We start from the raw sequence: 24,878 nt of genomic DNA on the forward strand, positions 1-24,878 counted from the left end.
TATTTGTTTTTTTACTCTGTCTTTAGTGGTGCCCTGCTCAGGGCTTTTGCGTTGTTGCGTTGCCAGGAAGCGTAATTGGTAACGTGTTGTGCCACGTTTGCAGGGCTCCCTCAAGTCAAAAACTCTGGAGAACCTGGAAAAATATGTGGTCAAGGAGGTGAGTGCTAATGCAAATGACATTGATTAACATTGAGTGTATTTGTTTTTGCGGGGAGTGGAAAGCTGGAACACAAACGGCTCTCTTTAAAAGGCCTGTGTCATCCAAATAACAAACAGCTCTTGTAACTAAGCACTTAAACTCATTGCCCCGGGCTGTGTAACAAGTTTGTAGCTTCTTTAATGATAAAACATATCTTAGTTTTAAATAGTTTCCAAACACATGCTGGGCAGACCAGGATTCAAAGTCCAGGTACATACCCGTGAAACAGGAACTATTTGTTATTTGTGTTACATCTTACTTAAAAGGGATGGCTGCCCATGGTGCAATGGTTAGACTTCAAAGGTCTCCAGTTCAATTCAATGTTTTGGTGGGGAAGCAAAACATTGGGCAAGTTTCTTTTCACCCCCACCTGTGTCCACCAGGAGTGTGAATGAGTGCCCGTAGTCCGTCAATTGGCAGGTCGTGTGTGTGTTACATAAAATTGTGGGTATTCTCCCATCTCCACCAGGATGTCTTGCCAGTGTGGGAGAAGTAGGCCAAATACCATGTTGAGTGGCAGTGGCACGAGCAAGCGATTTCAGGGCTGCACCTTTATCTTTACAACTACTAACTAAAAGGCCATTCTCTCTTGAAATTACGTTTGGTGTCTGAACTTGATAAAGGTTTCTCAGGTGTCGCTTGCCGTGCAAATCAAACCAAAATTTGTCCGTGAGCCATGTCACACTTAAGCCCCACACGCACTCAGCCAAGTTTAATTGAGCGTGGCACTAAATATGTCGTGCAATTCTGCTGTCCTCCAGCCACGTCTTCCACTGCTGCTCAGTCGAATGAAGGAAGTTGGAAAGGTGTTCCTGGCCACAAACAGCGACTACACCTACACCAACGTGAGTGCTCTCTTGCGGGCGCGTTGCCATGTTCCATAATACTGCAGTTTTTTTCTTTTGGCCCTTCACCCAATTTTATCCTGTTTTGGCACTATTGGTGTCACGGTGTTATGTCACGAGATGGATAATCCATTTGGAACTCGCGCAGAGCACTGCCGTTGGAGATTATGCAATAGAAGTGGATATCACTGAACTACTTCAGGTGACCTCAGGTCCACACACAGTAAAGGGGGAGGGGCAGCACATTCCCAGCTGCCCGTGCTACAGAGAGTAATGTTCGTTTGCATGGTGGCCACACCGATTTTTTTTTTTCACAGCCAAATTAACTATGGGACCAAATTCAACTTGATGGTGTTTTGTGTGCAGTGTTTGCTCCTGGGCGGCGACCATCAACTCACTTTTCTTGAGAACCCTCTTTAATCACAGGCGGCTTTCCTGGATTTGAACCAAAGATCTCATCGGTGCCGGCTCAGCGCTTTGGCATATGTGCCACCCCAGCGTTTTGGCATATGTGCCACCCCACCGCTTTGGCATATGTGCCACCCGACCGCTTTGGCATATGTGCCACCCCATCTCTACCCCGTTCATATGTCTACTTAAAAGCTGATTGAGCTGGTTCGTGAACTGAGCAAGCCAGCTTGGGCTAAATCCCCAACTGAATCTTAACTGGCTAAGCCAACTTCACTCCCGCTGCGTAGCCTGCTCGTACTTCTCCGTGTAGCTCAATTTGAAACGGGAGCTACACGCGTTTAGTTGGGCCCGCTCTCAAAAGTAGGTGTGGTGCCATAAGGTCGGTGTAGAAATGCGACGCACCGTCAGTAGCATCTCTCGCTTAGTTTAACTTTAGGGATGTATTTGTATAAAAAAAAATAACGTTGAATTAATGTAGTTAGTATAGCTGAAGGTAACTCGGACTTAAAAACTATCGCTCACATTGTCTGGCACGGCTCGGTTATGGTGTCTAATGGCCGTGGAAACGCACCATGTGATGTTCCACAAGGTGGCCCAATATGTCTTGTCATTGGATTGGAATCAGAGACTGGTGAGTCAAAGTGATTGTTACTTTGACCTTTGGATGACCATCGAGTGACACTGTATGTGATAAGTGTGGATATTCAACTGACAGGTCACAGCATATTTTATAACGATGCTCACCTAAAAGGAGCGCTGGGACACGCATTTGATTTTCCATACACACTCAGCATATGCAGATATTCCATTTTTGCGAGAAAATCAATTGCAGGACCATTACCATATGGTTTAATTTCATATCTTATCTAAGCGGATATACGATGCCAGTTTCGTGGGGTTTAATATCTGTCGACCATGTGAAACAATGTAAACATATTGTCTACTTTGTGTCCAGCAATGAACACTTTTGGTTAGATTGCTGTCAAACGAACAGTTAACATGCAGATAAAATTTAAATGAGTGAATTAGTGAATGTTTATCGTTTGTTGTTTTTTTGCGTGTTACTCCTCGGAGCCCATGTACCTCTGGGACGGACGTGGCTTCGTTTAAACTCGTTTACCGCGTTGCCAACGAGTCCTTTACCAAGTAACGTCTCTTTTTGCAGAAAATTATGAAATACCTCTTCGACTATCCACATGGCCCAAAGGTGGTGAGCCTCAATGTATTGTGCAAGTTGTGAAACGCACACAGTCTCAATTTCACCTTGAAAATGTAACAATGTTGTCTACACATCATGGGACCTCCTTTGCCAGTACCAAAATATGAGAATAGGTTTTCCCCTTTTTTCTGGCAACAAACAAATGCCTTTTGGCGTCCTCTGGTCTTAACACCGTTTTGAGACTAGGCTCAAAAGAAAGCTGTCTCTGGTGTGGACCAATCAGTTTCAAAGACAATGCATATATTATCAGAGTATGTTTTTGTTTGCATTCTGACCACAAGCATTGTGGTTAATGCAGACATGATTCCTTGTAAAAGGTTCCAGTTTGGTGTTTTAACATCTTGACACCTGTTTTTTGCCTGAAAAAAGGGGAAAACCTATTCTCAATGTTGTCTCTGCGACGCTATCGGCATTTATTCTATTAATATTACAAGTGGTCACTCAGGGCGTTTTGGCAAAATGTAAAACTTATTTATGTAATGCAGCAGAATGTAATCTCTGCTTTTACTAAAAGATATATATGGGTGACAGTTACGTGACAATAATGTTTCTCAATTACAAAGAAGCGCATCTTCGCATACTCACCTGGCGGCACCTTCATTGTGAAAGCGTTTGTGAAATAAATTACCAGGATTTCTGATTTATGCGGCTTTTGAAAAAGCACAGTGCAATAGCGCCACAGCATACTTGACCATTTTGACCATATCATGCATCATGTCCGCTTTGGTGGACTGCTATGAACTCTACGAATTCCCAACACATTTGGGAGGAGGTGGGGGTTGACTCTTAAATCACACTCATTTTCGCACACACCCAACATTTTTTTCGTTATTTAACAACAGAAATTCAATGAAAACATGTGCATTTTGTGATGTAAACGTGCTCCAACCTCTGTCCCCATGCAGCCCGGCACATCCCACCGCCCATGGCACTCCTACTTTGACCTGACGGTGGTGGACGCACGCAAGCCTCTGTTTTTTGCCGAGGGGACCGTATTGCGCCAGGTGGACTTGGTGAGCTCATCGCAGTGTTAACACAAAACAAACAAATGCGGTCTCAAACATACATTGGACTATGTGTATTGGAGTCTTTTTTATCTTCCATGTGTGTTTTTTTTAAGTGCTCAGCAGTGTTTACTCGACTTGCTTAAGTTAGGGCGTCCGAATATTTAAATGATATAATGTGCAGAATTTCATTTCGGTGGTATTTGGAAAATGTGGTGCGGTTTATATAGGATGTGTATGCGTGCGTTTGTACATGCTTTCAGAAAACAGGCCATCTGAAAATTGGCACATACACTGGGCCCCTGCAGCATGGCATCGTGTACTCAGGAGGTGAGTGAGGCATGCCAACTGCTCACACCTTAAATGCCAACTGCGTCGGCTTCTCCCAGTACGGGAGCTTCGTTTTTGTTTATTCGTGTAATTTTGTTTCTTAAATTGTAAGCGTCACTGACTTTATAGCCCGTTTCACACTTTTAGCCTCAGCATTATCCGTGAAATGTTTTTATGTCTGTGGAGGAGAGACCTGGAGTAAATTCGACAGGCACCACGTCACCCGCATTTTCTTTCCGCACTCCACGCGACAATACGAGCATTCACAAGGCGGCGCCAATGGCAGTTAACTTGCATATACCCGGTCCTCCCCAGGGTCTTCGGACATGATCTGTGACCTTCTGGGAGCCAAGGGCAAGGATATCCTCTACATTGGAGACCACATCTTTGGGGACATCCTCAAGTCCAAGAAGCGGCAGGGCTGGAGGACTTTCCTGGTCATTCCAGAGCTGGCACAGGAGCTGCACGTGTGGACGGAGAAGAGCGGTGAGGGGGGGCGGTGGTGGAAGGGGGGGGTACGGTTGCTGGGTGCGTGTGTGCCTCTGTGCGTGGGGAGCGGTGGTGTCGCGGTTAACGCTCTGCGCTACGAACCTGGAGACCCGAGTTCGATTCCCACTGACGGCCACCACCAGTGACAATTTTCTGAACCGGTCCTGGGCCTCCCCTAGATCGACTCATCCTCAAAATGAGTTCCTGGTGTGGTGTGTCAACATTGACACTAGGGAGACAAAGGTGGCCGGGCATGGTGCTGGCCACCCACCCCCCCCCCCCCCCCCCCGTGTGCCGTTCTGGCCTTCATAGGTGCTCACTAACAGTACTTGCCCCAACAGTCTGTTAAGGCTATATGGGCGATCTTTGTTTTTGTGTGACCAAAACACAGCAAGTTGGCACTGTGGTACATCTGCCAGTCATCTCAGTCAGTCAATCCATGGCACCTGGGTCTCTTCCCACGACCTCCTGTCGGCGAGCCTTCGACACTTCACTTGACCTCAAAGTGCACCTCGCCTGGCACAAGCGCCATGGTGACATCACCCCGCCACTTAGTAACAAACAGCAGCTGTTGTATCTTCGGTGGTATTTAGATGCAGCAATGCTTGTGTGGGGGTCACTCAATGCCAATGAACGGTTACTGTGCCTGGTGTTGGCGACGGATTAATTTGCAACTCTGTTGCATTTTAATCGTAGTTGCTACGCCCAAGGTCAAGAGGCTCACAATGCGAAGTGGCCAGCAAATGTTATCTGTTATGCCGGTGAGGGATGGTGGCAGCTTGCAGAGGATTTTATTCAGCAGTGGATAGATTTTGTATAATGATGATTGTATAGCAGATTGAAGCGAAACACACTGAGCATGGTTATAGGGACTTGGGGAAAAATGGGTGACGGGTGGGGAGTTTCAAAGTCTGGCGCAGTATGTGGGGAGAAAACGATGACACTGCGGACAGGAAGGCAACTGTGAATCGAGTCGGAATGGGACTTGGACATGAGTGGACGTTATCATGGTCTGCATTTCATAAGAACAACGACCGTGGAATTTGTCGATTAAATATTGATAAGGGAAGGGACCGAACCAATGGCGTGTTAAAATGCAATTTTTCTTTTTTTCTCTGCAGCCCTCTTCGAGGAGCTCCAGGGACTGGACATCTTCCTCGCTGAACTCTACAAGTAAGTGCGGGAGGAGGAGGAGTAGAATAGTGCTTGTTGCTTATTGAAATTTGTAAAGCATGAATTAATTGATGTCCCAAATTTAACTCAACCTCAGCAGTGGTAAAGAGTTAAATGTATTTTAAAAAACAATGAAAGAAAAAAGTGTAACTTGTATACAACGCACCTAGCGTGTCGATTCAAGTTGTACAGTGACTAAAACACTTGAAGTTAACGGTTGACGCTAAGCGAAGTGCTAAAAAATGATCAGCTTGGAGCGATGTTACCTGCTGTGCTGTGTGTTTGTCGGCTCACATTAAAGTTTTCTCCATGTGCAGCGCCAATGGCTGTGAAGCTGCTTTTCCTGCCATGGGTAAACACTCCCTTTTCCAATCAAACATCTCTTCATAACCTAACCTGCCCTCGTTCCGTCAGAGAGCAGACTCTCTGACGCTGATGCACTTTTAATTTTTTTTATTTTTACTTGTTTTTTTGACGAGCGTGTGCCAAAAAAAAACCACACTCACAATTAATTTTGAGTTTTCTTGCACGTGCGACGGAAACACATGAGAGTTCTCTTCTATCCCGCAGGCACTTGGACAGCAGCAGCAACGAGCGCCCGGACATTAGCTCCCTGCAAAAGAGAATCAAGGTACGTGGAGCAGTAAACACCGGATGGGAATGAGCCGTCTTGACCCATTATACTTGGAACGATTCCCCAACCTCCTCTTGCCCAACGATGCAATTCGGGGCGACGAATGTATTATTTGTAAATGCTTTCCCAATAATATTGTGAGATTACTTTAGCTCTGTGAAAGTTCTGTTACGTTGCTTGGAAGGACTCCACCGCATTGAAAACTGGCCACGTTTATAAAACTTTTGCACAAGATTTCGAGACTCAAACCAGAGTAAAAAGGACTATTTGCAAATGTAATTTTCCATGATTCCTGCCAGCAGCTTTCATTGTGCTAATGAAATGCGTCGTGAAAGTCGTTAAATATTCCATCCTATTGCATTATTTTTTATAACTTGTTTTATTTGTGCTGTCTCATCTGTAGTATCTCTGTACTATCTATCCTCCGAGTTCTCGGTCGTACGGTGCATTTTATTTGGTGAAATATGCACGTGTTCTAAATTGTGTTTGTGATTATTATTTATTAAACTGCGACGTAGGGTGATTCGTACCGGCCCACAAGCCAACGCGGTTTACGGTAACACTTCCTTCCCGTGCCGTGCTTTTGTCCGCTTTCCTTCTCGGCCGTGACAGAAAGTCACGCACGACATGGACATGTGCTACGGCATGATGGGAAGCCTCTTCCGGAGCGGCTCGCGCCCGACGTTGTTTGCCAGTCAGGTGATGCGTTACGCCGACCTGTACGCCTCCTCCTTCATCAACCTGCTCTACTACCCCTTCAGCTACCTCTTCCGCGCGCCGCACATCCTGGTGAGTGCAATCATTCCAAAACCAGTGTCTTTTTCATTCACCTCTGTCTGGCCTTGAATTGTTTTCATTTTTTGCTGCTATAAATTTTTCCACGTGAAGAGCCACTTTTGTTGAGCTATCGTTTGTGGCCAGGTCGTTTGTGAAAAATAAGTTAATACCTCGGTGGGCTTTACTTGGTAATTTCAAATGATTTCGTTTTATATTGTATATTTTTAAGTGATTTGTTTACCTTTCCTATACTCTGCACTCCTATCGTGTCTTTGTATTGTTTGTTGTTTTAACGTTCTGATCCACCCCTACTGGACTATAGCTTATCGGATTCCTCCAGTATAAAGAAATATTCTGATTCAAATTGTGGAATTGATTAAAATGTCAGCTTTTTTATCTTATGATAACACAGGGGTGGGGGGCTGCCCTTTGCCTTCCTGAAGGGCTGAATAGGACTTTCAAATACTTCTATACTTTTGGCCAGCGGGGGTGGGAGGGCAGCACAAATGAACGCTCGTGCACAGCCACGGTCGCTTCTGCGGCCGCGACGGTGCGCTGCGGCTACGGTGGTCTCGAGGCGTCGCTAATTCCGGGGGGGGCCCTGCGGTGGTGGGGGGGGGCGCTCTCTACCGCTCGCCCGCAGATGCCTCACGAATCGACGGTGGAGCACGTGCACAATGGGCTGGGCGAGACGGAGAGCCCCATGGCGACGCGCAACCGCCTGCTGATGCAGGGCGTGACCGGCGGCGGCGGCACCAGCGGCCCAAGCGCCAAGGAGCAGCACGGAGACGAGTCGACCGACGGGAAGCGCCTCGGCTTCCAGCGCTCGGTCAGCGAGGTGCGGCCGCCGCACCTCCACCCGACCACTCCGCAGGAGATCACTCACTGCCACGACGAAGATGACGACGAGGAGGAGGAAGAGGAGGAAGAGTAAACTGCCGGCCACTCTCTGCGAGCCCAGTCAATAGAAACGACGTGGCAACGCTCGTTTGGGTCGAAGCGATTTTCGGGGGGGGATTTTTTTTTTCTACGACAAGCAAAGCACGTTTACCTGAACGTAAAAAAAGAATTGTCAAGGAACTGCTGCTTGCGCGCGTGGCTGTTTTGAGCCAGCGGTTCGGAAGGTTTCTATTGGCGCTGGTCATGGGGGAGGGCTCTCGGCGTGGAGCGGTTTGTGTCCTCGATGCCAGCCTGCCGCGGTGTGAGCAAGCGTGGTCTACTCATGGCGAGCGCACGGCTGGCATCCCTCTGTTTGCCGTGATGGCAGCAATGTGGTTTTTGTCAGAAGCTGGTGCCGGTGACCACTGGTCGTAGAGGGCACGGGGTGGGGGTGGTGGTGGGTGGGTGTGCTCATGCTCATGCTCAGCCAATCACAGGACACTTTTTGCCTCCTGATGGGGGTGTGAAGCTAAAAATTCAGTTGCAATGGAACGTTTAGTTGCCATTCTCTGCACTGTGATTATAGGCACCGTGTATCTGACTGATAAAGAATCTGTCAGTGTTGGGTGTTTTAAAAAGCTGTTTTGCTGTGGCAGTATTGTCTACCTTAACGCAATTAAATACGAGTGGTAAAACTACATGATACACGTCATGTATGATGTTGAACTTCTTTCGCACCGTACGTAGCCAACCATGCTAATCGGAGATGCGGGGGAAGGACAACAAACTAAACACAAAAGCAGTTCTAAAAAAATTCATTTTTCAATTTCTAAAATTGCACAGCTCCCGTGGCTTCCTAATATTGGAAGGAAGAGCGTTCCAGACGGCCGGTTTCAGTTCGTAAGGATTCGAAAATGTATTTCTTTGTGTATGGTTGGTATAGAGTTACTTTTATGATATAATTAAGCTAAAGGAAGTGATTATTTTAAGGCGGCTTGCAATGGGGTATCCGTTCACACGGAAACAGTGTGGAGGGCCGATGGGGGCGTCACCTGATCCTGTACACACACGTGGCATGGATGTCCATTGGAGTCTGCTTGCCATGAGTTGTGTCTACAGCGGGTTTTGTGATTGAATAGCATACACACCAGGTAGTGATCCGTCTCGACCAGGAACATGGGACCCAGGATCCCTCGGGGCGACTTCCTTACCAGAGGTGTGGACTCGAGTCATGTGACTTGGACTCGAGTCAGACTCGAGTCATGAATTTGATGACTTCAGACTCGACTTGGACTTGCATAACAATGACTTTGTCCCACCTCTGAGGTGTGGACTCGAGTCATGTGACTTGGACTCGAGTCAGACTCGAGTCATGAATTTGATGACTTCAGACTCGACTTGGACTTGCATAACAATGACTTTGTCCCACCTCTGAGGTGTGGACTCGAGTCATGTGACTTGGACTCGAGTCATGAATTTGATGACTTCAGACTCGACTTGGACTTGCATAACAATGACTTTGTCCCACCTCTGAGGTGTGGACTCGAGTCATGTGACTTGGACTCGAGTCAGACTCGAGTCATGAATTTGATGACTTCAGACTCGACTTGGACTTGCATAACAATGACTTTGTCCCACCTCTGTTCCTTACTCTGCCACACGTGATGTTGTATACGGCAGTTGCTGCACGGCAACCCGTGCGGCGTTGCAGTGTGCGGGTGACAAAAATACGTTGAGAAACAAGATTGGAAAGAAATCGTGATGAGGTGTTTTAACTCGGCACAAGCAATTCCAGTTTGGGTTTACACTTTATACTGAAGTTGACAAGAAACCCTATTTTTTAATAGGATTCCGGTTGTGCTGTTACCTTCATAGAGGTAATGGCCATCGAAGCATACATCTCTCTGTCGGGTTCATATGTATTATTTCATGTACAATACATTTGCACCAAATTTACCTTTGCGAAACTGAGACTTGTTAGAATCCTTGGTTATTAACGTTAATGGTTGGTTCAAGTGGCCATTTGCGTGTAGTGTGTGCAGCTCAATATGTACTGTATGCAGTATATACATTGTACATACGGTGTATTGTTATAGATAGGACACCTTTTAGCCGCCTTTGTCACCTTTAAAGTGTCTACCCACGTTGTCACCGGCGAGTGCACTTTTGTCAGTTGAGGATATATTGCCTATGAAACATGATGCCAGCCCTTACCCATCGTGCAATACTGGCGATGCAGCAGTATTAAGCTCGTATTATGTACTCGCTTGCGCCAGGCTCATCTCATCGGTTGGCTCGACTGCGTATGAGGGCCCACAGTAAAGTAGCACGGCTTCACGGCCGCCTCCTCCTCCTCCTCTGCTCACCACCCCAGTGGCTGAGTCTGGTTGGCACGGTGCGGTCTCGCTCCCTGCGCACTCGATAGCCACTCCACTGGCTTGCCCGTCATTGACGGGGCCAAGTTGAAATCAAGACCCAAGCGAGCCACACTCGTCTGGGCCAGATTACGATCGAGCCAACCAGGTCAGGCTGTAGCCTACGGGCCCAGAGGTATTGCGCTGTGTTAGGGTTGGTGGTGCGCGCAGAGCCGAAGCCATGGTGGTGGGGGAGGAGGCTAAAGCAAATGTCCTGGCGTAAGTCCTAAGACTGAAAAGCATGTACCTCTTCGCAAGTGCACACGGGGGTGAAAAAAAACCAACAAAAACAAGGAATGTTGCAAGCATCTGCAGACATTTTTTTTTTACCTGTGTCGTGTTCTTACGTGGGTTCTCTAATTTGTCCTTAACATTTTTGTTTTAGAAATGTATAATACCATAACAAAAAGTACAGTAATATACATCTTGATAATGAAAAAATGCATGACTAGCACTGCAAAGTTATACCTTTCATTCTAGGAATTACGAAGAAACTTAGTCCAAATATTCCTGTTTCAATAGTCGGTTTTATACTTAAAATTAGATTCGCACTATTTTACTTATTTCAAATGGGGATCTTTTCACTTGGTCTAATTTTGCAACTGACTGCAACAGGGGATATGCATGAGTGTGCGCTGATGGAAGATTTTGATCGTGGAGCAGTTTATGTTCATGTTGGTCAGTTGTCCTTCAAGCTTTTTGAACCAAGTCACGCTGTTGTAGGGAAGTATTAATTATGTCTGTGGATATGATTAGAAAGCTTGCTTGAACTCCAGTTCCTTTCCATTCAGTGAAAGCTGCTCGTTTGGGTAATACTTTTCAACGTATTCACGAAGTCTCCTCTCATAACGAGCACAAACAGGCATGCGAAGCTCAGGGTTTTCTTGAAACTCGGGGTGGTTTACTTCTTGGGCATCTCCACCTCTCTCCGTCCCTCAAGGATTCTTATGCGGCACATCCAGATACAATTTCTGCTTTCTCGCACGGGATCGTGAACCACTTGGGGGCGACACGTTGTGCTTGCACGGAGACGCCGCTTTACAAATCCAATCTCTTAAGAAGCGGAGCTCTGGACCGTCCACGTGGGGACCGGCTGCATCGCTCCTTCCACTAGATCGCTTTTGTCGACTTGATGTCAAGCGAGAGATGATGAGTCATCGACTCGGCCATACGTAGGACCACGCAACTGAATCCATGTTTCCACCAGCGCTGGGGCCATTTCAAGGTCGGCGATGCTGGCAGCTTCATGTTAAGCTGGTGGCGCAGGAGGTGATAGCTCTGTTCTCCTTGTTCAGCTTTGTTGCTCACCAGGGCGCTTGTTTTTTTTGTTAAGTCGCAAGATTCCTCGAAAACTTGACCTTGCCTCCATTGACGCTGGTTGCTTCGAGCGTCATGCAAAAAAACTGGTTTTACAACAGTATCGCTTACAAATATCCTTACGTTGTAATTGGTGCTATCCACACGTAAGCACAAACCTTCCCTCACATGCTGGCCTGGACATTTGGATATTGTTTTTGTTGGAATGATTCCACCAAATTAAAACAGCTGCCTTTCTTAAGTGTGCATCTGTGGCTAGGATTGAACCTTGCTATGGATGGAATCTGGATTCCAAACTGTTTGGTTTCTTGAGAAGAACCTCCGACCCACTCTACCACCATGCAACTTGACAACAGCAAGCGCGTAACAGGAAATGCACTTCCAGACACAAATGAAGCCAGCCTAATGTTGCAAAGGCCTAAGCACGTATAAACGTTTTCAAGACCGTTCTCCACATGCCTTTCCGTTGGACCACATTGTCCACTTCCTGACGGCGCTCATGTATATCCCCCTTAACCAGTGACCAAATATTGTATTGAAGACTGGTTATAAAAGAACGTTTGAAAAGTGTACTGTAATTTACTTTTTTTTTACCATTTTCTTTTTCCATTAATTCCGATTGGTGTGCTGTAATGTATCATAGCCCACACGGGGCTGCTGCAGGAGTGCTCAGCTGTGCACCACGTGGTTGTGAATGATCATACATGTTTACCTATTATATACTTTGCAGTGTTTTTGTTACATTAAAACTGCCACTTTAATTCAACATTTTATACAATTGTTGCATGCTAAATAGGTAGTGTTATGTTATATTCATTTGTGGTTATTGCTTTGGAAAGTGATTTGTTGACCCCGATTTTTTTGTTAAATGCCTAAATGTGTTTGCATATTGAGAGTATCGATTACTACTTTTAAAATGTGAATGTTATTCGGGCATCCTTGCTGCATTCTTTACCTAGTGCTGTGCTGTCAAACCATATTCCAATAAACACCTTATTTGTCCAGTTATTTGTGAAGGGTATTGGTGGGGTAGGTGACCACCTGTTGTGGGAGTGGGAGCCACCCGACACCCTCCCCATTTTTCTACTCCTCTGCAGTCACCAAGTTGGAAAAATATCAATCGGAGATGTAGAGACTGAAGTTTGCATGATGTGGAAAAAAGTTTGTATATGGGACCATGTGCAGTAGCCTAACCCGGGCAGGCTATTGCTACCTTTGACAAACATTCAGTGAGTGGATGCCAACAAGTGTCAATAAGTGAATGGCAAACGCACATGCAAATCTTGTCATTTATTAATGAGCATATAAGGCAAGACTTTGTATGAATCTCTTCTGGAGACCTAATTTCCAGAAGTGGTTTAAATAACTTGTAACTGACGGGTTTATGCACATTCTCTGCAAATTCTGTACATGCAAATAATGTTATTGGCAATCTACCATATATGTTGTCCTCTCGGACCTTTTGATTATAAAATGCATCCTCCTTTCCTATCTTGGTCTTTACAAAACTAATCCCTGGCCCTAGGTAGATCAATGGTAGATCACCAATGAGAAAAAAAAAATACAAAATAAATTCAAGACACATCACACTGGCTCAGCAAACAACATGTAAACAATTAGTACAACTTTGGCCTTTAAGCCCAGTAGCGATGAATAAAATACGAGATGTTAATAAAGACTTCTACTCTAAATCCACAAGCCTCACCTTTTCCGAAGAAAAAATGCAACCCCCACTGCCTTCACACTAAATTCAAGTGATTTGCATTTATCACAAACACTGGAATAATACTGCAAACAGGAGTGAATGACAACTTGGATTCGAGAGACGCATTTCTCAACCCATCAATTCCAGTACGCTCCCAACAGCTGGTAAGTGTGCGATTGCCACACTCACTTTTAACCCAAACGGCATAAAGAAATTAGTGGTTGTAAATATCTAGTGACCTTTTGTTTTTAAGAATAACCTCAAAGCATTAAAACATTTGAACCCCCCTGGTTAAAATTAGTGCATTGCATATATAAATATGGCATCAGAGACGTCTTTGACTTTGGAGAAGAGGTTAAAAATGTTCACATTGGGATACAAGCATTTTCTGAAATTCAACACAAAAGCGATAGGCAAGCTGCAGGGGCGGTGGCGTTGGTGCCACTTGGCTCTTGCTAAATGTAGGACTCCATAAGCGGCGAGTTGAGCAGATTCAGCACCTCCGGCGCACTCTGGAGGGGAGGGGGTAGCGTGGGGGGGGTAAAGAAATGAAGGGTTGAGAATGTGACGTCAATTGCTACAAACAGCAACTGACAATATACAACTACATTTAGTATGCATGGATAAACATTTCAGGCAGTTGATAATACTGAGTTTCTATGCACAATGGTAGCAGAACCCCATTCGGACTAAAATTTGCGAAATTATTATTTCTATGCTCTATCGTGGTAGTTTTTTTGCAAGCGAAGCTATTTCACCAAATGAACTTGAATATGCTTGATCAAGCCAAGCAGATTTCGGCCTAGTTTGTACTAGGAAGGGACTCACTGGGAATACCAGGTGTAGATTTTAGACTTGAAGCAGACGGTCATGGTAGTATAGCAATGGATTATTGAATGTATCTGCAAAACTTTGTTCCTATTTATGCATATTTTGTCTGAGTAGCTGTTTACTCCCATCGAGCAAGCATTCTCATGGAATTTACCAAATATCCAATCCCGTTCATCCATTACTGGATGAGGGCCTTCTACCACTATGCAAGTGAAGGTTATTTGACCATACTTGACCTTGATGGTGGGGGGTACAAAACAATGGCGATTGCTGCACTGCCCCCTACAAGGCTTACTACCCATCCAATAGCGATTGAGGCTTCGCTTCCGTGGTGTGACGCAATCAGGCAATTCCAGGCCACTTGCTCATAGGCCAAATAACATTTGACGCGTTATTTTGTGATTACATAACACGAAACAAAACATCCACTGCACAACTGCAAACTTAAGGACGATTTTTATTTTAATAACAAAAAAGCTTTATTGCACTAACAGCCAAAAACCACCCTGAATGCATTGCACTAAATTCACTTTGCAATCACGTTAACAAACTTTAAAAGTTCACAGCAACGGTGTGCCACCACAACTTTTCCCAATAGATTTTCCCACGGTGACGGAGGCAACCGGCAGCACCGCAAGTAAGCAGGGTACACTGGCTGGTGGGGAGGTGGGCGTGGGCAGAGATGCGAGGACCGCGGAAACACGGGGGTGCCACGCGCTCAGGAGTAGACCAGCAGCTCGAGCGTGGGTACCTGCCGAGCCTCGTGGATCGCGTCTGTGGAGCGCGAGCGTCGCTTGGGCCTCCCGCGGAGTGCGGCCACCGTGCACGGCTGCGCCTGCCGCACGGACAACAACGGTAGTTGTTTTCAACCCCTCCCCAATCCAGCGCCACAGGAAACCCAGATATGCGCGAAAAGCAGTTCCACCAATGCCTTGTTTTTTCATGGCCAGTGGGAACCTCAAACTGGTTTGATGCTGGCACTGGGGCAGGGGGTTGCTGGGTCAGAAAACTCGAGTCCCTGTGGTATCTGGGCCTAACTGAAACGATCCCATTGTATCCCAAAAGTTGTAACTCATCAACGGGCTTTCACCTGCCACACCTGAACCTGTGGTAGCATCACGGAATCAACATAGAAGTGAATTGAGCACAGTGACATCGCTCTATTCCCTGCCATGTGTCTTAACATAATACAATAAAATTAGAATAGATATTAGCTTAAAATAATACGAGCTCAAAACCTATGTTAAAATTTGATTGGAAAATAACCTTTTTTCCCCACTAGTATATATATACACATATATTAACTATTCGTAGGAACACAATTTGCCCCCTCCAAAATGTTTAGCCCGAGTGCGCCACTGGACAAGCCCGAGTGCGCCACTGGACAAGCCCTCCATGATCAGTGGGGAAGAGATGACGGTTGTCGTTCAGACCGTAGCGGAGGTCGGAGGAGTCGGCGTGCGTCCCGGGGTGATGTCGCCGCTGTACGGAACTCGGCGGGACAGCTCTGAGCCAGGGGTCACGGTGCCGCCACTGCCACCGCTGTTACCGCTGTTCTTGTCCGTTCCAAACTGCACGCCCAGAACCCTCCTCTGTGCGACAGGGAAGTGCGCGAGTAGTTGCGGGGTAAGTTAAGTGTTCCGAGCCACTCATTATTAGACTTACAGTTTGCAGTCTCACTCAAATACCTTCTGCGTATTAATACGTGACCACAAAAGGTTTGAAAAACTGGCAAGTTGGACAATAAAATTTATAATTAGCATGCTCAAGGCCAATTACATCTACAATTTTTTCCAACAAATAAATTAATGATTCGGCAAATCAGGAAATTTACTTTTGTACATATACAAATTGAGTGCCGGGTGGAGCGATGGCACAGGGGTTAGCGCACTACGTTATGAGCCAGTGTGTGAAGTAGTCACAAACGACCCTCAACCGACAAAGCATGGGGGAGAGGCCTTCAGCAGTAGACTGACAGAGCTGTAAACTAAAAGGAATAATTTATTCCACTCAATTGTAGTCCTGAAGACTGTGGTAATTAACATTGACTCCGATTCATCGGCTCCAGAGTGAAATAGACAATCGCGCGCGTGCGCGTCCCTTTAGCCGCGCACCCTGATTAAGCCGCTGAACGAGCGCGAGCGGGTGCTCCTCTTGCTGCGCCCCTGGTTCTCCGTCACGGGCGTGCTGACGTTGCTGTACTTGTTGAACTGCTTGATGACCTTCTTCTTCTTGGCGCTGTCGGGCATGTTTTGCACGTGCCGGAAGAGGTCCCGGATCGCCTCGTCCGTGCGCCGCTGCACGTTCTCCGTGGGCTCGAGCGAGCTCGACACGAGGCGGCCACGCTTGGGCCCCACGGGGGGTTCGTCCTCCGCTGCCGCTGCTTCCAAGTGATCCTGCATGCGGGCCCCGAACACGGCTCCCTGTCACCACGGTGTGTGTGGCCATGGCTGTGGTGAGCTGGCTGCCTTTGCTCTCCAGGAAGGGTTCATGAGCCAGGCTAGTGCTGCCCTCTTGAGGCTGCGTAGCTGTAATGTCTCATTTGGAAGTTGGACATCTAACGTGAGTCTTCTCTGATCTTGTACAAATACCTGTCTTCCTGGTCTCCAGATCTAGTTTCTATCGAAGTCATTTTACTGAAACTCTCCTAGTGTGCTAAATTACGTGTTTTCTTCTCTATTCAGACCTTAAGGTTATTCTCCTACATCAAGACCTTTATGATGATTTTGACACCAAGCATCTCATGGCACAATTATGTCATCTTTCCTCTTGAATTGCTCATTCAGTTTATTTACAAGGGCTGTCTTCCTCTCAGAAACTCTGTGCTTTGGTGTTCCATCACGCTCCATTACTAGGCCCTCTGTTCTTCCCATTTCATCTCCTCCCTCTTGGCAAAATGATCTTCAGATGTTTTTATCGGCCATTATTTCTAAGCCGACAACTCTCAGCTCTCCATCGCCGCTGATATCACGAACCCAATCTAACTGTCCACTCTCATCCTGCGTTCATTCGGTTTCAACTTTGGTTCTAACTCTTCAGGTAAATATTTTCCCGATTGGCAAAAATCCCACTCAGTAAAGAGTGGACAAAACCCTGAAGTTGTCACGGATCCCTCAATCGCAAATCGAATTTGCACGTCTTAACTGCAGGACTTCATACCTCCATCTGTACAGCAGCTCTCGCTTCCACAATTTCCTTAGCATAATTGCTATTGGAGACCCTCATCCATGCCTTCATCCCATTCTGACTTGACTTTCAAACGCCTTCCTCCACAACCTATCCAAATCCCTCACCTCCAAACTCCAGATGATAAAAAAAAATGCCAACGCTGCTAAACGTCTCACCCATGCCCGTCAACAAGACCACATCACCCCCAGTATTCTGACCCCCCTACAAGCTACCAATTCAGTCCTGGAGCAACTTTAAGATCGCACTCACCATCTTCAAGATCCTCCATGGTGTCACCTCTGTCCTATTTCCTGCCCTCTATTCAAGTCAAGACTCAAGGCCTTCCCTTTTCCTCTGCCCTATGCACACTTCTCTCTCTACAAAATAAACATGCTCACTCTTCATCGCATCTTAAGATGCAGTTGCATGTATACAATATATACATCAAAAATGTATTGTAATGTAAAGACGATTCTTACACTCTTCCACACAATGTATTATTTAGTATGTATGCAAATACAATGTTTTGGCTACTGGAGTGAACAAGATAGAACAAAGCAGACAATATAAAAACGAGACGGACAAGATTCGGAAATCATCTCGTCGTGGGGTAAGTGAATAGCTACTAGCATATTTGAAGTATTGGAACTGTTAGTGAAATTGCTATTTAATAGCTGCTGCTCACCTTTGATTCATGGTAACACGCATCTGGGAAAAATATCATCGCTTGTTTTCTTATGTACGCTGGTGCCTGGAAGAAGAATAAACAATCCATGTAATTCACCTTGCACAGTTTCGATTCAGACTTGGGAGTCACTTGTTTATTATGGCTCACGGTTGTAATGCCCGAGCCACGAACCTTACCTTAAACAACTTTTGCGAGTGCTTGATCATAAACGCCACTGCATTGTTCATTTTCCCAATGTTTTCCTGCAGATCGTTTGCCGTAACCTGCACCAAAAAAAATACCATCATTAAGCGTGAAGTCAAATAAAATCTCAAAGTGCTTTGAGTGTTCCTGGGAAGGAGTTTCACACAAACAAATACCCCTTACATTTCGAGGCCACAGGATGTGCGGGGAGAACATTAGCGCGAGGTTGAAGGCCGACATCTTGTTCGTATCCTGCCGGCGTGCCGTCTGGTGCAGTAAATCGAGCAGCAGCCGCAGCAGATTACGATTGGCCGAAGGTAGCAGTAGGAACAGCAGCTGCAGCGCCTCCAGCTGCCTCTCCTTGTCTACCACGGAAGTCTTGTTGCCCGTCGTGTCAAACAGCGTCAGCTCTGAAATGAGGCACGCACCCGTTGAAGAGGTGAGGGATAGCCCAAACTGTGAATGTGGACAGGTACAGAATGGGATGCGTATATTGTGGAGGACTGCCCTCTAACCAGACTGGATGGAGGACTGGCAGCATTTGACACTTCAGAAATTGATGCTGTGGCCTGGCTCGGCCATACACAACGCAAGAGGTTTCCTCGTCAATAAAGTAAATGAAAAATCCCAGTGTATAACCGAATTGAGCCGGAACGAGGGCTGTGCCATGTCAACCCGGTATGGTTCAGGATGTACCAGTATTTTATACTGCTGGAGCCGTGCTGCAGATCCCATATGCAATGAACCAGTCGAGCCACATGTCGGCGACACGGTTATGCGGCATCCTCACAGTGCACAGACTTCATCTCACGCGCAACGAAGAGATTGGCCCCACCCCTGCCCGTGCTTGGCTCTGAGTCAGACTCAAATGTATCATGGCTTGGTTCTGGCTCGACACAGAAAATAGCCATTGGAAATTCACCCATACCGGGAGGGGGTCTGGCAGTGGCTCGGCTCGGATGTGCAGTGAAAAAGGGGTATTGTGTGGCATGTGCTACCGTTGATCTTGAGGTGTGCGTTGTAGTGGCGGTGAGTGAGAAGCGGCTCAGGAAGCTCTCCCAGGAAGGCCTTGAGCACAGAGGCCACGTCTTGTGGGTGGAACATGGCGTTGTCCAGGTCCACCTCGCGGCCCGAGTTCAGCAAGTCCCGCAGCGCCTGCTGCCTCAGGCTGCTGCCGGACACACGGAACAAGCCCTCCACGTGGAGGTCTGTGGCACGTGCACCCGCGCGCATGTGTGAGCAGGATTGTAAATGCGAGTAAATCAGGCAATGCACAGAGAATGATACTGGATGCTGTCAGACAGGAAGATGACGGTAAGTCAGAGGAAGATGGCATACTGCATAAAGGTGATGCCCATAAACATGGGGGGTACACTTCAGATCAACACAGATGGGGTTCATGAACCCATTTTCTTTACTGCCATCTCCTGGCCACCTCAGCCCTGCTCAACTGCGCAAGTGTGAGACTGCAGTGAGTGTTGAGTGCTCGAATGATGCTGAAGATGATGGAGATTAGGGGCCCCGTGGCTTGCAGTACTCACTCTTATGGAGGTATTCAATCAGCTGATAGATCCTGGCGATGCCCTCCTCCGTCAGCGGAGCGCCAAACACCGCTCCCTTTTCCACTGCTTGGAAAATGAAATGACACAAAGGTGGCCAGATGACTCTGGAATTGGAGCACCTGCCAGCTACGCTGCGATCATGGGTTCAAACATAGGTTTCAATCATTCATGATTAAACCAGGCCACTCAAGAGTACCAACCTGAAGATTTCAGCCTGGTCAACAATTACACAATAAATCACATTAAATGCAGCAATGTACTTTACATTCATAAAATGGGGTTACATTAAGACGTATATGGCAATGAACGATTCACCCCTCCAGCAATTGTACCAACTGCCACTACTCAGGGTCGTGGTGCCTTTGTCAAAGCGGCACTTGTAAAGCAAGCCCTGCGCCATCCTGAATGCCCCTTCATTGTCAAGCAGGCGGGTGCGAGAATACGCACCCGCCGCCATCTGTTTACATTCGCTCATATTTTTGTGAGCATTTTAAACCCACGAAGGTCTGCCTGTACTTGGCCGTTCGTGGTGGTGGGTGGTTGGTGGTGGGTGGTTGCTGGTGGGTGGGTGGGTGGTTGCTGATGGGTGGGTGGGTGGTTGCTGGTGGGTGGGTGGGTGGGTGCTGGTGGGTGGGTGGGTGGTTGCTGGTGGGTGGGTGGGTGGTTGCTGGTGGGTGGGTGGGTGGTTGCTGGTGGGTGGGTGGGTGGTTGCTGGTGGGTGGGTGGGTGGTTGCTGGTGGGTGGGTGGGTGGTTGCTGGTGGGTGGGTGGTTGCTGGTGGGTGGGTGGGTGGTTGCTGGTGGTTGCTGCTGGTGGGTGGGTGGGTGGTTGCTGGTGGGTTGGGTGGTGTGATGGTTGGGTGAGTGTCAGCACCTTTCTTCCGCAGGAAGGGCAGCGAGCGCAGGAACGCGGTGGCCGTGCTCCCGGGCAGCCGGGGATCCATGTCCCCCATGAGCTGCGCCAGCTCCGTGCCCGGCAGGTCCACGTGCCGCGTCACGCCGCTCACCACCATCTCCTGGAAGCGCTCCGGCCACTCGTGGCGAAGTTTCTCCACGAAGAAGTCGGGGTTGGAGACCACGACGTGCCCTGACGGACGGCTCCCGCCAGCCGACACTTCGTTGCTGATCACGATGTTACTGCACGGAGGGGGGGGGGGGAGGCAAGAGTGGCCGGCAACATCACTCAAACTGCAACTTTAAAGCTCAGGTTATTATTTGTTTACAATTTGATTTAGAAGCGTACGCGTACAGCCACTTCGTCAATCTACTGTCATACTTCACCACGCTGGTCATCGCGGGTTTGGCACGGATGCATTGACGATCTGGCTCACCGTCTTGGGTGTTTATCTCACCACGTACAACAAGTAGTGAACGTGTCCGTGGAGTTTCCACGTCTCTCCGCATCTCTCTTCATTTAAGGGCCCTCCCCATCGCCACCAAACTTCCACGACCACCGTTTGACGCACGGCCACGCAACACCTCCACGTCGGCGATAAACAACCGAGTTTATGACGGCACGAGAAGCAAGCGGTGTCTAAAGAGTGGCCATCACACCCAAGGAGGCAGAGAGAGAGAGATAAAGAGAGGAGTTGCGTGTTACCTCCTCGTCAGCGGCCGCCTCTCCGTGGCGTCCATGATTTTCTTTCTTCCCACCCCCCTCCCCATTTCAAATCCCGTGCCCGCGTGACGTCACCGAGGGCCAAGCCGCGTCTCTGATTGGTCGGCGGGGGGAGCAAGCAACGGCATTGCCGGGCGCTCGTCCAATCACGAGGCTCAACGGGTTGTTTCAAAAGAAAAGGTTCCCGCCCCCTTTGTTGTTGTTTTTGTTGTGGTGTTGTTGTTGTTGTGTTGTTGTTGTTTTTGTTGTTGTTGTGTTTACGTATACGGGGGAGGACTCCAATATCATTGGAGCCACTGGCGAAATGTGAGAAATTAGTATGTTAATGGTAGATTGGAGAGTGGTTGTGTGGCTATGTTAATGAGATAGATTAACATTTTAATGTGTTTTCACATTAACATGTTAATTTCTCAAATTAACATAACTAATTCTAGATTTGAAGCTTTCGTGACTGCAAGGATTCATACTCTTAGGTTTTTTCGGTAAAGTCATGTTGGTAAAAATAAATAATAATAAAATGATAGAAATAATAATAGACATAAAATAGTATTTATTATTTTATTTAATAATACTTATTATTTTATTTTTATTATTATTTCCATCATTATCTTATTATTTATTTTTACCTACCGAAAAAACCTACGAGTATTAACATTATTTTATTATTTCCCTTCTATGTGACTACCGAAAGAACCAAGAAGAGGATTGCTAAGTCTATGAACATTTCCAAGTCAATGCGGTGCGTGCAATATCGGCCTCCATGTTGCTTAGGGGCGACGTTGAATTTTTGTGACGCGATCCGCGTGTTAATGACGTCATGCACCCCCACTATAAATGGACGCCGCCTCCCTACCTAAGATGGCCGCCGATTGGTATCATAGCAACAGCGGGGGAGGGGGGAGTTTAGTTGTATCTCTGGCCTCTACACGTGCTATGAAGAAAGACCATTTAATCGGCACGTCGCCTGTTGTTCATGTTTTTATTTTATTTTAAGGCAGTGATATTAACGACGATCGTGTTGAGCTTGTTATTATCTGTGGATTGAGGATGGGGGGGTAAAACACCATCCAATCAGAGTCTTGAATTGTACATCACGTGGACAGGTTTGACGAATCACGATAAGCCAACCACCCGGCCACCACAACATCGACCGAGCGGCGTGCAGTTGCTAATGGCAACTCCATGGCAACGACACGCGGAGGAGTCTTCACGCCCCCCCCCCCTCGCCGCTTGCCCCGCCCCTCATTACTTGCCCCGCCCACTTTACAACTAGCCCCGCCCACTTTACAACTAGCCCCGCCAACTTCACTGTTTGCCCCGCCCATTAGAGTGATAGCCACGCCTACTTTCTCGCTGGCTCCACCTCCAATGCCGATGGCCCCGCCCACTCGTCGCGTGGCCCCGCCCACTCGTCGCGTGGCCCCGCCCACTCGTCGCGTGGCCCCGCCCACTCGGGCTTCCAGGTCCGTGCGGCCGCGCTAAGAAGCAAAGTGGCAGCATCAGTGGCGGCTGCGGCGGGAGTAGCAGCAGCAGCATTGACCGGTGGCAACATCATTAGGAGACGGTCATAGAATAATTAGAAGCAGCAGCAGCAGCCGCACAAGCAGAACGTCGGTGCAGCGGGTAGAGTCAACACCGGCAGCGTAGGAAGAAGAAGAAGCAGCCTTTGGCATCTAAAAAGTGATGCCTGTCCATGCGTCCAGATTGCGTGGACGTCAATATTAATACAGCTCTGGGGCATTCGTTAATTATTCAAGTTGTGTTTTTTTTTATTTTGTAATGTTACCCGTACGTTCATGCTCGCTCTAGCCGTGCCGAGGGTAATTCAGCAATCGCAAATAAACAAAAACCAGCGTCATCTCGAATGTAAATGCGTGGCTACGCAAAATAAGTGTCACTGTCGGATGTAATTGCCGTAAGGAATTCACATTAAATCCTGCCATTACATTTGGTTATTAATTAACTCGCCATGGCAACGGGCATGAGCTGGCAGTATTACAACAGTGGAGGAGGAGGTGGTGGAGGAGGTGGTGGTGGTGGAGCGGGGTCGACACGAATCGCCGGGACCTCCCTCGAGTACGGGCAGGAGATGCATCTCAAGATGAGCAAGAAGATCGCCCAGCTCACCAAGGTGAGGGCTTGGAGGTGGTGGTGGTGAGGTGGTGGTGGTGGTGAGGAGGTGGTGGTGAGGAGGTGGTGGTGGTGGTGAGGACAATGAGGAGATGGTGAGGTCGAGGTGGACGTGGTGGTCACGGTGCGAGATTTGTGGTGTTAATGGTCGTGGTGGTGAGGAGTTGGTGGAGATGGTGTTAACAAAGTGGTGGTGGTGTTCACAAAGTGGAGATGGTGTTAACAACGTGGAGGTGGTGTTCACAACGTGGATGGGGTGTTCACAAAGTGGAGATGGTGTTAAAGTGGAGGTGGTGTTCACAAAGTGGTGGTGGTGTTCACAAAGTGGAGATGGTGTTAACAACGTGGAGGTGGTGTTAACAACGTGGAGGTGGTGTTAAAGTGGAGGTGGTGTTCACAAAGTGGTGGTGGTGTTCACAAAGTGGTGGTGTTAACAACGTGGAGGTGGTGTTCACAAAGTGGAGATGGTGTTAACAACGTGGAGGTGGTGTTCACAACGTGGAGATGGTGTTAAAGTGGAGGTGGTGTTCACAAAGTGGTGGTGGTGTTCACAAAGTGGTGGTGTTCACAAAGTGGTGGTGTTCACAAAGTGGTGGTGGTGTTCACAAAGTGGAGGTGGTGGTAACAAAGTGGTGGTGTTAACAATGTGGAGGTGGTGGTAACAAATTGGAGGTGGTGGTAACATAGTGGTGGTGTTCACAAAGTGGAGGTGGTGTTCACAAAGTGGACGTGGTATTCACAAAGTCGAGGTGGTGTTCACAAAGTGGAGGTGGTGTTCACAAAGTGGAGGTGGTGTTCACAAAGTGGACGTGGTATTCACAAAGTCGAGGTGGTGTTAACAACGTGGAGGTGGTGTTCACAAAGTGAAGGTGGTGTTCACAAAGTGGATGGGGTGGCGTTAACAAAGTGGTGGTGTTCAGAAAGTGCAGGTGGTGTTCAGAAAGTGCAGGTGGTGTTAACAAAGTGCAGGTGGTGTTCACAAAGTGGAGGTGTTAAAGTGGAGGTGGTGGTAACACAGTGGAGGTGGTGTTCACAAAGTGGAGGTGGTGTTCACAAAGTGGAGGTGGTGTTCACAAAGCGGAAGTGGTTGGTGGTAGTGGTGAGAGGTTGGTAGCGGTCGGACGCGGAGATGTTGATGGTGGTGAGGTCGCTGGTGGTGGCATTGATGAAGAGGCGGTCAGCTGATGGTGGCATTGCTGGGGATGGGTGGAGAGCTGGTGGTGAGGATGAGGAGACTGGAGTAAATACTTGAATATGTTGAGGGCAAAGGTGGGGGTGAGGAAACGGCGATGATGAGGATATTT

The 24,878-nt window shown here is 47.6% G+C and overlaps 3 protein-coding genes across 12 annotated transcripts in view; 2 read left to right on the top strand and 1 right to left on the bottom strand.

Annotated features, from left to right (window-relative positions):
• LOC133345517 (cytosolic purine 5'-nucleotidase-like) overlaps nucleotides 1-12,695 on the top strand; it is a 47,081-nt gene extending 34,386 nt beyond the window's left edge. For 3 of the 6 annotated variants that reach the window (XM_061556333.1, XM_061556337.1, XM_061556335.1), the window contains 10 exons: nucleotides 104-157; nucleotides 961-1,044; nucleotides 2,621-2,665; nucleotides 3,580-3,687; nucleotides 3,942-4,008; nucleotides 4,324-4,494; nucleotides 5,619-5,670; nucleotides 6,241-6,301; nucleotides 6,917-7,093; nucleotides 7,725-12,695. In XM_061556333.1, coding sequence (XP_061412317.1) covers nucleotides 104-157; nucleotides 961-1,044; nucleotides 2,621-2,665; nucleotides 3,580-3,687; nucleotides 3,942-4,008; nucleotides 4,324-4,494; nucleotides 5,619-5,670; nucleotides 6,241-6,301; nucleotides 6,917-7,093; nucleotides 7,725-8,015 — 1,110 coding nt within the window. In that variant the 3' untranslated portion in view covers nucleotides 8,016-12,695. Of the gene's footprint in view, nucleotides 1-103; nucleotides 158-960; nucleotides 1,045-2,620; nucleotides 2,666-3,579; nucleotides 3,688-3,941; nucleotides 4,009-4,323; nucleotides 4,495-5,618; nucleotides 5,671-5,987; nucleotides 6,023-6,240; nucleotides 6,302-6,916; nucleotides 7,094-7,724 lie in introns of all 6 variants that reach the window. The other 3 variants (XM_061556334.1, XM_061556336.1, XR_009755448.1) reach the window with 2 other exon arrangements.
• A 271-nt stretch (nucleotides 12,696-12,966) lies between these two features.
• ARHGAP19 (Rho GTPase activating protein 19) lies at nucleotides 12,967-21,509 on the bottom strand. 3 transcript variants are annotated; one of them, XM_061556340.1, is made up of 11 exons: nucleotides 21,427-21,509; nucleotides 20,701-20,963; nucleotides 19,808-19,891; nucleotides 19,265-19,474; nucleotides 18,450-18,676; nucleotides 18,260-18,346; nucleotides 18,081-18,146; nucleotides 16,342-16,623; nucleotides 15,661-15,819; nucleotides 14,979-15,062; nucleotides 12,967-13,908 (listed from the first exon to the last, which is right to left on the bottom strand). In XM_061556340.1, the coding sequence occupies exons 1-11, from the start codon at nucleotides 21,489-21,491 to the stop codon at nucleotides 13,852-13,854; spliced, it is 1,584 nt and encodes a 527-aa protein (XP_061412324.1). In that variant the 5' UTR covers nucleotides 21,492-21,509; the 3' UTR covers nucleotides 12,967-13,851. The 3 variants fall into 3 exon arrangements, with proteins under 3 accessions (XP_061412324.1, XP_061412323.1, XP_061412325.1); XM_061556339.1 differs by having other exon boundaries at nucleotides 19,808-19,894; XM_061556341.1 differs by lacking the exon at nucleotides 16,342-16,623 and having other exon boundaries at nucleotides 19,808-19,894.
• A 1,402-nt stretch (nucleotides 21,510-22,911) lies between these two features.
• FAM184A (family with sequence similarity 184 member A) overlaps nucleotides 22,912-24,878 on the top strand; it is a 49,314-nt gene continuing 47,347 nt past the window's right edge. For all 3 annotated transcript variants that reach the window (XM_061556342.1, XM_061556344.1, XM_061556343.1), the window contains exon 1: nucleotides 22,912-23,575. In XM_061556342.1, the coding sequence (XP_061412326.1) occupies nucleotides 23,414-23,575 (162 nt within the window). In that variant the 5' untranslated portion in view covers nucleotides 22,912-23,413. The remainder of the gene's footprint in view (nucleotides 23,576-24,878) is intronic.

The sequence above is a fragment of the Lethenteron reissneri genome, chromosome 22, assembly GCF_015708825.2.
Source record: "Lethenteron reissneri isolate LAM-NWPU_2019-01 chromosome 22, ASM1570882v1, whole genome shotgun sequence".
Classification (NCBI taxonomy): Eukaryota; Metazoa; Chordata; class Hyperoartia; order Petromyzontiformes; family Petromyzontidae; genus Lethenteron; species Lethenteron reissneri.

What these genes read in the sequence shown, in the direction of transcription:
- ARHGAP19 (XM_061556339.1), bottom strand. Translation starts at nt 21,491, where the DNA reads ATGGGGAGGGGGGTGGGAAGAAAGAAAATCATGGACGCCACGGAGAGG. An exon ending in GCCCTTCCTGCGGAAGAAAG is followed by an intron (nt 19,895 to 20,700) that starts GTGCTGACACTC and finishes TCATTTTCCAAG; the next exon opens with CAGTGGAAAAGGGAGCGGTG. An exon ending in CGATCCACGAGGCTCGGCAG is followed by an intron (nt 13,909 to 14,978) that starts GTACCCACGCTC and finishes CCTCCCCTCCAG; the next exon opens with AGTGCGCCGGAGGTGCTGAA.